The 15,087-nt window shown below is 27.8% G+C and overlaps 2 protein-coding genes across 5 annotated transcripts; one reads left to right on the forward strand and one right to left on the reverse strand.

Annotated features, from left to right (window-relative positions):
- Positions 1-1,917: 1,917 nt before the first annotated feature.
- On the reverse strand, positions 1,918-4,227 carry LOC112736040 (universal stress protein PHOS34). Of its 3 annotated transcripts, none has more exons than XM_025785402.3 (4): positions 3,971-4,227; positions 3,455-3,522; positions 2,649-2,770; positions 1,918-2,157 (listed from the first exon to the last, which is right to left on the reverse strand). In XM_025785402.3, exons 1-4 carry the CDS (start codon positions 4,164-4,166, stop codon positions 2,070-2,072), a joined length of 474 nt encoding a protein of 157 aa, XP_025641187.1. In that variant the 5' UTR covers positions 4,167-4,227; the 3' UTR covers positions 1,918-2,069. The 3 variants fall into 3 exon arrangements, with proteins under 3 accessions (XP_025641187.1, XP_025641185.1, XP_025641186.1); XM_025785400.2 differs by having other exon boundaries at positions 3,455-3,558; positions 3,971-4,224; XM_025785401.2 differs by having other exon boundaries at positions 3,455-3,555; positions 3,971-4,223.
- Positions 4,228-7,261: 3,034 nt separating this feature from the next.
- Positions 7,262-11,958, forward strand: LOC112733363 (MADS-box protein JOINTLESS). Of its 2 annotated transcripts, none has more exons than XM_025782298.3 (9): positions 7,262-7,606; positions 8,066-8,259; positions 9,284-9,359; positions 10,255-10,325; positions 10,465-10,564; positions 10,667-10,708; positions 10,919-10,957; positions 11,054-11,163; positions 11,763-11,958. In XM_025782298.3, exons 2-9 carry the CDS (start codon positions 8,078-8,080, stop codon positions 11,770-11,772), a joined length of 630 nt encoding a protein of 209 aa, XP_025638083.1. In that variant the 5' UTR covers positions 7,262-7,606; positions 8,066-8,077; the 3' UTR covers positions 11,773-11,958. The 2 variants fall into 2 exon arrangements, with proteins under 2 accessions (XP_025638083.1, XP_072068599.1); XM_072212498.1 differs by having other exon boundaries at positions 7,309-7,606; positions 8,062-8,259.
- Positions 11,959-15,087: the final 3,129 nt, after the last annotated feature.

A 15,087-nucleotide genomic window follows, 5' to 3' on the forward strand; every position in this document is an offset into this window, starting at 1 on the left:
TCAGTACAGTTGTTCTTCCTTGTCTGGGTAAGCGTCTCGTTCCAGAACCTTTGAAATTGGTATTTTCTGTTTTAAGTTGTTAAGTATATGAGGTTTTGGTGTCATAGGATCGAGTTCTGGGTCTTGCATGCTAAGTTCTATGACTGTGGCATAGGACATCAAGCTGCTGCGTTGTCACCGGAGCTGCCATTGCTCTGTTCTCTTGCTTATTTGTAAGTACAGTAAGCTGTCCCTCGTCCCGAACCTCTATAGTTGCTATTCTGTTATATGTTTCTAAGGTCCTTGCAACGTTAATGCTTTAGGATTGAGTTTTGATTCTTGTGTGTCGAGATTAGAGTTGCTGTGGTTGTCGGGAAGGCTTTGTAGCGGGTAGCGTCAGAGGCGTCGGCCAAGTACATCTGACTTTTGAAATTACTGAGGTGATTCTTTGGGTCAGTCGTCCCAACATACAATTCCATGTCAGGACTTTTAAAGTTTCTGGGAACTTTATCCCTCATGATATCCTCAGTGAATGGGTCTTCTTCCCCCAATAGGGTGTCTTCTTGATCTACGCTAGAATCCATATTTTGGAGATTGGACTCCAGCCTCGAGAGCCTTTCTTCAAGCTCTTTTTGTTGCTAGATTGCTCTCCTTAGGCTTCTCTCCACTTCACGCTGTCGCTCCAGCTCTTATTCTAGTTTCTCAAGTCGACCTTGGTGGCCATATAGTAGCCCCATGAGTTCAGTGGAATGAGGTTGCCCCTCCTTTCCAGGCTGATGAACCTCAGAGGAAACTTTCTTTGATCCCTGGGTATTCGAGGGGCATTCACCACGCGATCCCTCCGCTCCTGCTAGATGTATTATTGCTTGGTCGTTATTGACCGCATCCTGATGCTCTTGGTTGAACTTAGATGTAGTGTGTCCGTCTTCATGTTGGTCATCTGCCATTGTGCATTGATCTCCGAGTCTCCGGCAACAGCACCAATGTTCCGGAGGTTATCTGAAACCGGACTGATTGGGCTCGAATGTGTGGCCCAAACGTTAGAAAGAGGGGGCCCTAGACTGGTTCGCGCCCGTGAGCTGCCTTCCGAATTGTTTGTATGCTTGAATAGGAGGGGGTGGTACCTGCAAGACACTCCGATGCCTAAGTCAGTAAGGGGTTAAGCAAGTTTAGAATATTGGAACTTTTAGATACCAGAGAGGTGTCAGTGTATTTATAGGTGACGTGCCAGTAACTACCGTTGGAGTAGTTCCACTTCTGATGGTAGATAACCGTCCATTTATCTTAGGGTTGTTGAAATTTCTCTTCTAGAAGTGGGAGAGAGATTTACGGAGGTAGTTATTCATTTAGATAAGTGACGTCAAGCCCAACCTCTTGAAGGAGGTCGGATAAGCAGTGAATGCCAACCTGCTAGATTAGACCTTTTAGTTTAATTTGAGTCTGACTAATTATTTAGGGTAGAATATGAACAACAATATATAATAATTATTAATTTAATTAAAATATAAAAAATATTTATTTATTAATTTTTATAGATCTACAAATATACATATACTTATTAAAAATTTGTAATCTAACTTTATTAATATACGAATTAAATTAGATTCTATTTGATAATCTTATGAATTAGATTAATATTCGTAATTTTTGGATTAGATTCGAATAAAGAAAGCAAAAAGACGAGAAACAACAATCAAAGTAACGTTTCACTTGCTTGGTTAACAATGTTATGATTTTATATATGAATACTGCTAGGCAAGGCTAGCCTATTTGATTAACATCTTAACATTACAATATTTGGTGTACGTGGAAGCAACTCCTCCTTATCATCTTCTTTGGACTCAAAATATTTACCAATGCAACGAATTTCTTTTTGGCCATCACATAATTTATTCATATATCATCGTATATGTAAAAGCGCAGTATGACAAAAATAAGTTATACTTAAAAGTATATAGGACGTAGTTATATTATCAAATTCAAATATAAAAGTACACATGCATTTATATATAAATGGACATTTTTAGGGTCTAATAGGAATTATTATTAATTAACTATGATAGAAAAGCTAGCAGAGCAGGGGAGCGTGCTTATTTTTTAGACTTGGGCTTCTTCACGATCATCACCGAACAGTGAGCATGATGAGTGCAGTGGTCACTCACACTTCCTAGAACAACTCTGCAACAATAAATATAACTTGTTCAAAAATGTATAATAATTAACATTCTCGTATTATTAATTATTAACAATGAACATAAATTTATTAAAAACAGATTGGTTAAAATTGTCAATGAATTATAGCTCAAATGACATATTCTTTCTATTCTAAAATTTTTTTGTTCAAATCTTACTCCTAATTAAAAAAAAAACCAACAAATTGGTTAAAACTAAACTACACTGAAAATAATTATCACAAATCTTTATTTGTCTCTTTAATATTTTGTTTCATTAAATACGTTAAGTTTATTTAAAAATATATTAGATCATTTTCTATGTTAAAATAAATAAGGAAAAAAAATATCTGGTTTAATCAATGATATCTACAAAATAGTAAGATACATCTTTTTTTTTTCTATATCTACAAAAAAAAAATTGTTCATAAAAGAACTTTTAGATGTAAAAAATATTCTCTGGTTTAATCAATGATATCCGTATATATATATATATACCTTTTGATAGCTCCATAACCACGACTACCTAAAACCAACAGGGATGCACGGTGCCTATCAACAGCATCACACAACACATTCCTAGCATCACCCTCAACAATTTCCACCAAAGCTCCGTGAACCTAAAATTTAACATAACCAGCCAGATTTATAAATCAATTAGGTCCTTGTCGTAAACAAATTTAAAGTTTATGTTTACTACTAAAACAAAAAACAGTTTCTTCATCACAAATTACTTATGGTGACTATACAACTTTAATTTTGAAACTAAAATTAACATCACATTTTTTCTACTATTTGACAAAATTTTTTATTTTTTTTAAATTGAAAAGTATTATCAAATAGTAAAAAAGGATAATATAAATTTTAAGCTCGATAATACTTAAAAAGTATAACTAAAATTAATATAATAATATTTTTCTATTTGGTAACACTTTTTAATTTGATCACATTTTTTATTTTTATTTTTTATAAATTGAAAAGTATAATCAAATAGTAAAAATATGATGTTAATTTTAGTTACATTTTTAGGTGTTTTCAAAATTATTTTATAGTTATTATTGTGGTCACCATAATTATAACTACCATAATAACATTTAAATGTGTGTGAAAGAGAGAGCCAAAGAGAGTCACATTAATTAGAGCATAGACATTTTTTTTTTAACTTGGATAGGATCACCACAAAATTATATATGTACTATACAAGACCTTTTTTAATAACATATTTGTTTTCATTCTACTTAAAATTAATTGATAAAAAATATGGTTAATGTTCTAAGGAAAAAGAAATAGAAGATGTACAATACCGATTTACTAGTGCAAATTTGCTTAGCTTTTTCTGTAACTTGATCAGCGACCAATTTGAGCTCCAAATCTACGGCAGGGAAAATTTCAGGCCCTATGGCCACTGCTATATATATATAACATGAAGAATATAAATATTTATATATATGTATAGTAATAGTATACCAATGTTAAAGTGTATGTTATGTATATATATATATATATATATATAAGATGAATAATTTGAATTGAGAAATATTAGAGGCAATGAGGTCAGACATCATAATTTATTATTTGAATAATCTTATATATTTAAGTCTTTTTGTTAATTAAATTTAAAATCAAACTTATTAAGAATTATTTTAAATATTATTATTTAATTTAATTGAACTTAATTTATAAAAAAAACTTAAATATATAACATTATTTTTATTATTTAATTTTTACTAATTTATTAACCAACAATTCTATTTTTTTATTAACAGAATAAAAACAATAATAAATTCTAATAATAATTTAATATTTTTGATATGAATTACCAGGAGTAGGTCCTGCGACGGTACCAATAGGAACGGAAGGAAAGGGTTTTGCATAGACAATAACAAGATCGAAAGGAGCATCTGAGCCAAATGGGGTGAAGAAATGGTCAAGAGCCCACTCCAGTGCATACTGGCTATTCTCTGTTTGATCCATGGCTAACACCATCACCCTCTTCTCTGAAGAACTACTCGACATTTTTCCACATATCAAACTTACCTAAACCAACACAACCTTAATTAATACTTGCCTAGTTACCTACCTATTTATATACGGTAGGGGTTCGCCAACCATTATTTTCACTCATTATATTATAAGAAAGTTTTTAAGTATATTAGTATATTTATATTTTAATAATTTTTAATTGTTGATCTTAATTTTATATATATTATATATATTTTTTATAATTAAAATTAACAATTAAAAATTACTAAAATACTATATCAGTATACTTAATAATTTTTATATATATATATTTTACAATTACATGTACACGTACGGCTACACCTATATTTAATTTATTTATGGAAACCAAAGATAAAGTGTATGCGTGTTATTATAAAGTACATATTAGTTGATTTTTATTTGAGTACAAATTAATAATTTAAAATATAATAATAATAACATAAAAAATCATATTTATCAAACTAATAATAAAAATAATATCCTCACCTTTTTTCTACTTCTCTCTAATAACACTCTCTTAACATTACTACAATTTCACCTATTAATCACCTCTTGGCTGGTTAGTGATCATTCTCTAGCACCATCGTTATCGGCTACCATAAATTCTAAGTTAAATACTGAATTATAACTTTAAATTTTAAAATTAAATTTTAAATTTTTTAAAAAGACGTAAAATTTTAACAATACAAAAAAAAGTATTTTAGCTATTTGAAAGTTTGTTTTATTATGTATTTTTTAAAAAAATAAAAAACAACCAGAATTTATTTTATTTAGTATTTATTAATTATTATAATAATTTAATGATTTTTTATTAATTTTTTTTATCAAATATTTTCGTTTTCAACATGAGTCTTACAAAAACAGAAAATCAACAATAAATAATTAAATATATACGGTAATTACTAATTAATATCTTATTATTGACATGATCCCATACATATCCTTTCTTTTTTAGTGTAAAAAATAACCTTATCTGTGGTGTAAAGTGTAAACTGTAAATGACTATTTGATGCAACGATGAGGTAGCGTAACAGAAAGGCTGCTATATATGAGTGAGTGTGAGAAGGCAGAGAAGCTTTCAAGGATTATTTACTTATTTATTTATTACGTTCAATATCTATATCACGTTATTATCTTCTTAAGTTGCTTAATTAAAAAAAAAAAAAAAAGCTTTTCGTATTCACGAGAGGAAATATTCAATTGAAAAATTTATCCCAAATATATATAAATTTATACTAAAATTAGTTATTAATATAAAATAGATTAAAATATAAAAATAAATTAAATAAAATATATTTATATACAAATACATAATAACTAATTTTAATATATACATAATATTTTTTATAAATAATACACAGGCTAGGGTTTAACTTAATATTCTTTCTTTTATTTAGACAATAATTAAATACAATATTCTTATTAATTGAAGAAGTTAACGTACTAATAACTTTATATCAGTTGTTATTAGTATAAAAAGAAATATATGAATATACCATTATTTTTCTTAACAATCGGTTTTTAGCTGAATTTCTTATATTTTGTAAAACAAAATTTCATTTCTTTATAATTTGACGACTTTAATGATTTATCTTGTAATTCTCTTCTCATTAGATGGAATTTGTTCTTAAAGAAAACGAATCCTGATATATAATATCACTTCTGTTTTTTAAAATGTCACTCTATACGTAATTTTTTTATGTTTCATAAAAAAATGAGTGATATTATAAAAATAGGAGTGACAATATTTATTCTCATTAATAAAGTTAAATAAATAAAAAATAGACATTATATATATAATCATATTAGATATACATAAAAAATAAATTATTTATATAAAATATATATTAAAATATAAAATATATATTAAAATAATTTAAACAATACATATATTTATATACAATGTGCATATAACATTTTTGCTATCTATAACATAATTAACAACGATTTAGAAATAAATTAATTTAAAAATATTTATTTAAAAAGAAACCAACTACATACTTAAATATAGAAAGGGTATGAATGACATTTTGGGATATAAATGTTTTTAAGTGAATGATTTAGTCTTTTGATCTTTATTTATTATTAGTCTATTAGTATCTAAATTTGTAAACCCATAGGTAAACCTTCTTATTGTGTGTGTGTAGATTTAATTTTAGAATAAAAAGTAGAATGTCTTCCATTATAAAGTTAAAAACTGGTTTATCTTATAATTTATAAATTTAAAGACTAATAAATTAATAAACATACATTTGAAAATCAATTAAATTTTTAGTAAAAAATTATACGCTTTAATAAAATTTTAATCTTTATAATATATTTTATTTTGATTCTTACAATTTTTTTTAGTTTTAATCCAATAAAATAAAAGAGTTTCTTTCACTTTTTAATAAAAAGAACTAATAATAAAACTGAATAGGAAACTTTTGAATATTTAATTATAAAATAAAAAAAACATATATTTTATAATAACAAGAAATTCTTTAAACTAAATTTTTAAGATTATATTATGTATACACTAAAATTAGACACTAAAATTAATTATTAGTATAAAATATATGTTAAAATATAAATATATATTAAAAATAAATTAAATTATATATATTTATACACAAATATATTAGTGATTAATTTTAGTAGTTGGTTTTAATATACAAATAGTATTTAAAAAAAAAAAGCTGTCATGGAAAGAAGGTAAGGGGTACGAGGGTATTGATGTGTGTACGAGGGTTACACTTTCCCAGTCGTGCCCATCGATGCAATGGATGCCGACTTGCTGTACGGAACTCCAGGCACAAGCGAAAATAAAATTACCATAATATAGTCTCGTCAATAAAATAAACATTTATTTTTATTTAAAATTATTAGTTAAATTTTTTTAAATAATTTAATATATTTGATTAAATTATTATTTATTTATTAATTTTATAAAAAAATAATTGTGTATGAATATTTATTTATTAATAAATAATAAAAATTTACATATAATTATGTCGTCGTTTTTGTATAAAATTGATAATAAAAAATTATTAAATAATTTAATAAATTTAACTAAATTATCATCTATTCTCCACTACTATTAATTTCAGACGAAGATAACTGAACCTATGTTTCGCCTAAATAAATTGGAACATTAAACTTTTACTTTTTTTCCAAATAAAAAACCAGGAGTGCAGGAGAGAGTTCAAGATAGAAAAACAAAAAAGATAAAGAAAAAAAATTAATGGCAATAGTAGCAGTATTCGTACAGCAAGTATCGAGTGGTGGCCAATGAAAATAAAGCTCAGAACCCCACACCCACACCCACACCCACATCCCACTCCACCATTTACATTTCTGAGGAATTCGGAATACATATTCGGCACTCAAATTGTTTGGGAATCGGGACTCTCAAATCTCATACCCTCACCTCACTTTCTTCATTCATTCCTGCCACCGCATCAACCTCCCTTGTAAGCTCCACTTTTCTCGCCATTCAAATTCCGTGCTTTCATTTAATTCATATCCACCTGTTTTTTCTTCTTTTTTTTTTTGTCAACCAAATATATCCTTGTGATTGAAGCAGATAGACCTGTTCTTAGTTTTTCCTATCTTAAATCTGTAATTCATTTCTCTCTCTACTTTAATTTAGTGTAATATATATTTTCACATGTATTATCAACATGGAGAACGCTAAAAGTTAGATTTATATTATGAGTTGCTTCACTGAATGAAGGGTAAGGTATTTAATCGATTGATCAGATTTAATTAGTTTATGTTTTTCATTGCTTTTCTCAAGAAACTACTATTACTGGTATTACTATTTAATTTGTAGTTGATTCTCCTATTATGTCTAATCTCTTTGTCCCCTTTAAAGTACCCCTTGATCTTAGATGTAGTTAATAATAATGGGGGTTTGGACTTTGAGATAGGGAAATTAAAGAATGACAAGGAAGAAGATAGAGATAAAGAAGATCGACAACATAAGTTCAAGGCAAGTTACCTTCTCAAAGAGGAGGAAAGGGCTCTTCAAGAAGGCTCAGGAGCTTAACACTCTCTGTGATGCTGAAATTGCTCTCATTGTCTTCTCCACAACCAGCAAGCTTTTTCAATATGCTACTTCAAGGTATATTCTATATACTATATACTATATACAACTGCATTCTCACTATCCACTACTCTTATTTATCTTACACCAATGGGAAGACATATTATTATATGAAGAACATTTTTTGTTCACTATATATAAGTTTATATGAGAAAGAAAATCAAGTGTGCTTCTTTTTGGTTTTTGTTTTTTGGTTTTTTTTTTTTTTAAATAATAAGAGTGAAAAATGGCATTATTAGTTATATATTGTCTAAAAAGAATTGGTCACCTAAACTTTTTTCATTAGGAAATATAAATTAATGAATCATCTTAGTACTATTTTTGAGAATAAAAAGTACAACAAAAAGTTGTTCATTATTTAGTATTTTCTAAAAAAGAAAGTATTGATTTGTTTGGTTTTTTTTATTCTCTCTCATCTTTTTTTCTTTTTTAATTTTACTTTAGAATTGGATGGCTCTTATTCAAAAACTACATTATAAACAAGGTGATAAAGTGTTTTTGTAGTTGTTTAAGCCTTATTATTTTCCTAATTTTAAGTGGTGTGAGGATTTCTTACACTCTTGTGCTCATTCTCATGCTCAAACTGAACGGGATTTGTTGGACATACATGAAGAGGGTAAAATAACAAGAAGATGATTGAATAACAAAGATGTACACGGCATTATTTGATTTCTCAAAGATACAAAGAATTAACAATTTCAATTCATGAAAAATAATATATCCAGATAAATATCATATGCATTTTTTAAAAACCCGAAATATAATGGACTAATGTACCTTTTAGGGATAGAATGATCTAAAAGAATATTTCAAAAAACTAAATTAATATCTTGTGTATGTCTTTAAGGAATTATATTAATATCATACCTTTCCGTAACTTTTTATTTTAGAATATCCAAATCTTCATCTCTAATTATTAATCTCGTTGTTCATCTAAATTTTAGGTATGTAATGTTTGTGAAGTCTTAATTTTGTGAGCATTGTTAACAATGTAGAACATGCGATGTAGTTGTATGTAATGTGTTGGATTTGTTGTTTTCAGTATGCAACAATTAATAGAAAGACGTAATCAGCATTCACCAATTCAAAAATCGGATCCTCCATCCGCTGTGCTGCAGGTATGCACCAAGTTCTTGTACTAGCTAGCTACTTGCCACAATTATGAATTTATAATAACATCAGAAAGGCAACTGCATATTATCTTTCTGTAGATGAAGAATATCCAAAACTGAGTTTGGTAGTATTTTGAGACACAAAATATAGAGATATGAAATATTTGCGTTTTGTCTTTAGTTTTACTCCTATCTCATTGATCTTAGCTTTTTGATAGATAGAAAACTGTATAGATTATGTAATAAAGTCGTATAATTGCAGATTGTTTGTAAGAATGGTATAATTGTTCATCATCATGGCTTGCACAAATGCAACTCCAGAGCTGTTTGTCTTCGTGTCTTTGAATTGAACCACTCTCTTTGTGGGCCTAATACCAAGTTGGATTATCTATCTATGATAAAATCTTCGTCATGCTTGTTTTGGCTTTGTTTAGAAGGCATTGTTGCTATCTATACATACATACCTATTTAATTATAGACTATACTATATGTATATTAAAATTAACCATTAAAGTTAATTATCAATATAAAATACATGTTATATAAATATATATTAAAAATTAAATTACATATGTATTTATATTGGTGGCTGATTTTAGTGTATAAATAGTATTTTTATTTAATTATTTATTTCTTGTAGATTGAATGTCAAGCATAATTCAATTATTTTAAAAAAAAAAACCTAGGGGTTGGTTTTATACTTTTAGGCTTTGTGTGATGAAAAACAATATGTATACTTGGTCTAAATTCTTGACAGCAATAATTTCTTGACAAGTATTGTGGATTCTGAATTGGAAACATTAAAGCGGGTGCGAAATATATGTACGTGGATTATATATTTATTGTCTTTAATATATCATTAATGATGAAATTAAGAATATTTTGGGAATTTTATGCATAGGTTGAGAGTGGTGCTGCCTCCAACTATGATATGCTGCGCAAGAAAGAAGAACAAAAGGCTCGTGAACTCAGGTATATATACAATGCAACAACCTAGCTAGCTGCTAGTGGTATTTGATTAATTAGAGATACACACGTTGGATGCAATTTTAATTATACATACATATGAGTGATTATGAAATATATGGTCTAATTTGCAACTGTGAGATAGGCAGTTAAATGGTGAAGATCTTCAAGGATTGACACTAAACGAACTCAACAAATTAGAAGAGCAACTTATAAAAGGTCTCTCTAATGCTTCAAAAGTAAAGGTTTGACGAATTTCTTATGCTTTAGCACTTGCAGATTACTAACATATATGATCATTTTATATATCTTGCTGATGTAATATTAATGCTAATGTGTTTCATCAGGATGAATTATTTACACAAGAGATCTACACCCTTAAGAGAAAGGTAAAAGTATATAGCTAAACCAAACTCACTAGCTCATACATTTCAAATTCAAACCCATATGGTTGATATGATTTTAATTTGTTCTATACATTTATAGTCTAATCATGAGAGAGAAATTATTGTTCTAGTTAAAATACTGAGGACTTTTTCCATTCTAAATGCCATATTCTTTTATTGAGTGGAGCACAAACTCACTAGTGTAATTTGCAGGGAGCAGTACTGACCGAAGAGAACCATAAATTGAAACAGGTAAAGGTTTCTCCGAACTCGTGCTTTAATTTAATTTGTTAATATTGCCTTTAAAATTAAATGATGATCTCATTAAGAATTATAATGATGGAATAGATATCATCAAGCATTGCAAATGAGCAAAGGAGTTCATTTAAATCCATTGTCTGCAATTCATCTTATCTTCCTGAAGAAGATCATGGTAGAGACACAAATCTAAAGCTGGGGTGAGTACTATATCCTCAAAAAGCACTTTAATTACCCTCTAAGGTTTATTTAATTTTTGGAAAGTTTGGATGTAAATTTCTGGTAAAAGAAGGAAAGAAATAAAAAGGTTCGATTAAATATTTATCTTTTTTATTTTTTTACAGGAATTATTATAGGTTAACTATAAGATGTTTACAGTAGTTATAATATGTTTTTTCTTTTTTGAGAAAATAAGAATAATGATTTGAGAGATTATTTTCAATCCGAATACTTTTCTGAAACATATTAAAATCTATAAATATATATGTCATTTTTGAAATCTCTTAATTGAAAGTAATGTTAAAGTTCTTTTGATAATTCCGCTCCACAGTGTTTTAAATATTGACATAAAGGAAAACAGATTAAATTATATTGTAGCATTTCATTTCATATAGGTTCTTTTATTATTATTATTATTTTTTCTACTTCTAATTAATCCCATACATGCTGGTAAAGATAGAAGACTTTTAGCTAGATATAATGGTTTTCATACATGTATTCAAAAGTAAATCTCTGCAAAAACTGTGGATTGTTTGGTTACTTTAACTCATTTGAGTTCGTTTCTCTATATGTCATGCAGGTTACCTTAAACAAAATATTAAATTATGTGGAAGAAATGAACGGATTCACTTTCTTTCTGCCAATGCAATCCAAAAAGTCAAAACTAATTTAATCTTGTACTATTATTTACTGTATAAAAGTGAGGCCTTTCCCCCCTTTTTTGGTGCAAGTGTAAAAGTATTCAAGTATTCCAAATAAGGTTTTATTATTTAAAATTTAAGAGTTAAGCCTTTAGATTTTGCAATTGAATTTCTAGATCAAACTTACCAATAAAAATAGATTCTCTTTTGGTACATAGAGTAACAGTATTTTAGTTCTAGAATTGTAGAATATAATTCAATTAAAAAGTTATATTATTATTTAAGAAACTGGTAGATTACATAAATACTTTCTAATTACGCATTACTATAAGACGTTTTACGTGAAAGTTTAAAAAAAAATGTACTATACGTGGAAATAATTATTGAACCCAAATGTATAATTAACTAGGCGTGCAAGCCAATCATATATAATAAGAAAGAGAGGACTGATTAACATACATTAATTGGAAGCCCGGCCTCTATCTGCCACTACTGTTGGAGGAAGAGCTAGCAACTGTTGTTTACCATTGCTAACAAAAAGATAGAAAGGTGGAGCTTGCAAATAAAGAGCATGAAAGAAGATGCATAATATCCTCTTTCAATAATGTATATCAGTCTGGTGTTCTCTTGATTGTGGCCTTATATGGAATGGTGGATCCTGATAAGTGCGCTTTGGAAAAGAGACTTGCTTTATTTATGGATTGAGTTGAATGGAATCAAGTCATATATATATATATGTTACTATATCATGTGATGATATAATTCATTGATGTTGTCGAATAATGTATGGTGTACAAATTATGTTAAATTTTAATTTCTTAGTCACCTTTTATTGAACAATATCGTAGCTATTTAGTATTTAAACGTGGGATAATGTATGAGGGTTGTACTAATAATTTAGGTAGTATGTCATATCATTTGTTAATTAATGCTACATCATGGGTGGTATACTAAGTGTAATGTTTAGGGTAGGTACCTCATCAAGTTAGGACAGATGTTAATTATGGCTACATCCAACTTGGTAATATGTTAAGAGTTATGTTTAGGGCATTTGTCGAATACTATTAAATTTATCGATAAATTTATCAAAAAAATCTGTCACTAATATATTTATTATTGGAATTATCGTTGAAATAAATTCAACCGTATAAATTTCGTCGATAATTATTTATTAGCAATTTTTTTCGTCTGCCGTTAATTACCGACAGATTTAGTGGTAGATATTAATTTTTAATTAGTAAAATTTTTTATTTTGTTACCATTGGATTTATCCTCTAATAAATCCAATAATAATATAAAATTTTTTTAAAATAAAATTGTTTAAAAATTCAATATATAATTTTAAATATTTAAATTTAATAATTTTTAAACTAACAATATTTAAAATTTTACAATTTTTCATAATAAATTGTCTATAATTTTTCGTTAAAAATTCATAAATAAGTTCACACATCAAAGTTTAAGAATAAAAAGAAAAATAATAATTACTCGTATATGGAAAAAAGTAGCACTATAAACATATACTCTAAATCAGAAAAGATGAACTTACATAAGGTTTGATATGAAAAATAAGATACCTCATATGATGGCTAAGTAAATTACATAGTTAAAACTCTCTAGACAATAAAATATTGAAAAGAAAAATTAATTATACAAATAGTATATCTATTTAAGATTTCAAGTAATCCACTGACATGCATATTTATGTCTCTCAAATGGTATATCTATTTAAGTTTATACAGTTTCAGAAACTTTCAAATCTAGTTTGAGGTTTTGCATCATAAACTTACTGTCTACCGTCGCATTTTATAAAATAGTAGATTGTACACCTTCAATTGCAAACTATAAACATAATCAACACACAAACTATAAACAAAACTAACACATAAATTATAATTAAACAAACAAATCAAAATTCATATATTCAAATGAGTAAATTACAACAAACTTAGTAAAACTAACAATAATCAATTCAACAAAATTAATTCAAAAAATAATTAACTCAGATAACAATAAACTTAGAAAATTAACAACAATTAACAATAAGTCAATAATTAACTTAGAAAATTAACAAGGTAAAATTAACTCAGAGAATTAACAACAATCAACACTAATTAACTCAGACAACAATAAACTCAGAAAATTAACAATTATTCAAAACACCATCAACTCAAAACAAACCCTAAATTATACCCTACATAACTTTATTTAATTTCTAATTACACTAAATTAATATAACAAATTCTGATCACACATTTTATTAAAAAATTTAATCAATAATTTAATAAAAGACCTAACAAAATCTAAACAAACAAAAAAATAAAAAATTATAGAAAAATTATCTATGATGGTGACTACATAATGGTAAAAGCGTAGCAATAACAGGAGACAGCAGTGAAACCTACAGTAGTAGAACTAGATTTAGTAATATAACAAACAACAAAAAAGAAAAATAGACAACAACTTTACGTTGGTACGATGTAACTTAGCCACGATGATAGCGACAAGGTGACGACCTCCGATCAACGGCAAGGGACACCAACAGCAACGGCACGGCGGAGGCTCCAGCAGCAGCATGGCAGAGGCTCCAATAACAGTGACGACGACGTGCTTATCTGCAACGACAATGTGGCTTACCAAAAGCGACAGCAACTCCAGGTGGTAGCGGTGCAACCTTTTTCAATGGACTAAAGGAAGAGAGATGTGAGAGAGGGAGGGAGGGAGGGAGGGAGGGAGAGAAGAGGAGGAGGAGATGAAGAAGAGAAGAGAGAGAGTTTGCAGAAGTGAGGGAGAAGAATTTTGCGTTTGAATTTTATCACAAATTTACCGTCGAATTTACCAGTAGAAAAATCCAACGGTAAAGTGTTCGTCGTTGCCTAAACAACGTGTTTCACTAAATCTTATTATTATCGAAATTTTTCGACAGAAAATTCGACGATAAACTATGCGCTAATAAAATTAATTTCCGCACATCTATTTCCCGTCGGATTTAGCAGCGGAATTTTAAATTAGACGGTAAATTATTCAAGGGACGAATTTTCACTCGTAACTGTCAAAAAATCCGCCGCTAAATCCGTCGATAACATCTATCGCTAAATTTGATGGTATTTAGTGCATTTCTTGTAGTGAAACTTGAATTGACCATAATCTTATTAAAAGGCTTAAAATTTAAAAATAAAAATAAAAAAATCTTTAAAAATATTTAAATTTACAATAATAAATAATTAAAGGTATTAAAAAAGAAAATAGAAAATAAATCAATAA

Source organism: Arachis hypogaea, chromosome 13 (genome assembly GCF_003086295.3).
Source record: "Arachis hypogaea cultivar Tifrunner chromosome 13, arahy.Tifrunner.gnm2.J5K5, whole genome shotgun sequence".
Taxonomy (NCBI): Eukaryota; Viridiplantae; Streptophyta; class Magnoliopsida; order Fabales; family Fabaceae; genus Arachis; species Arachis hypogaea.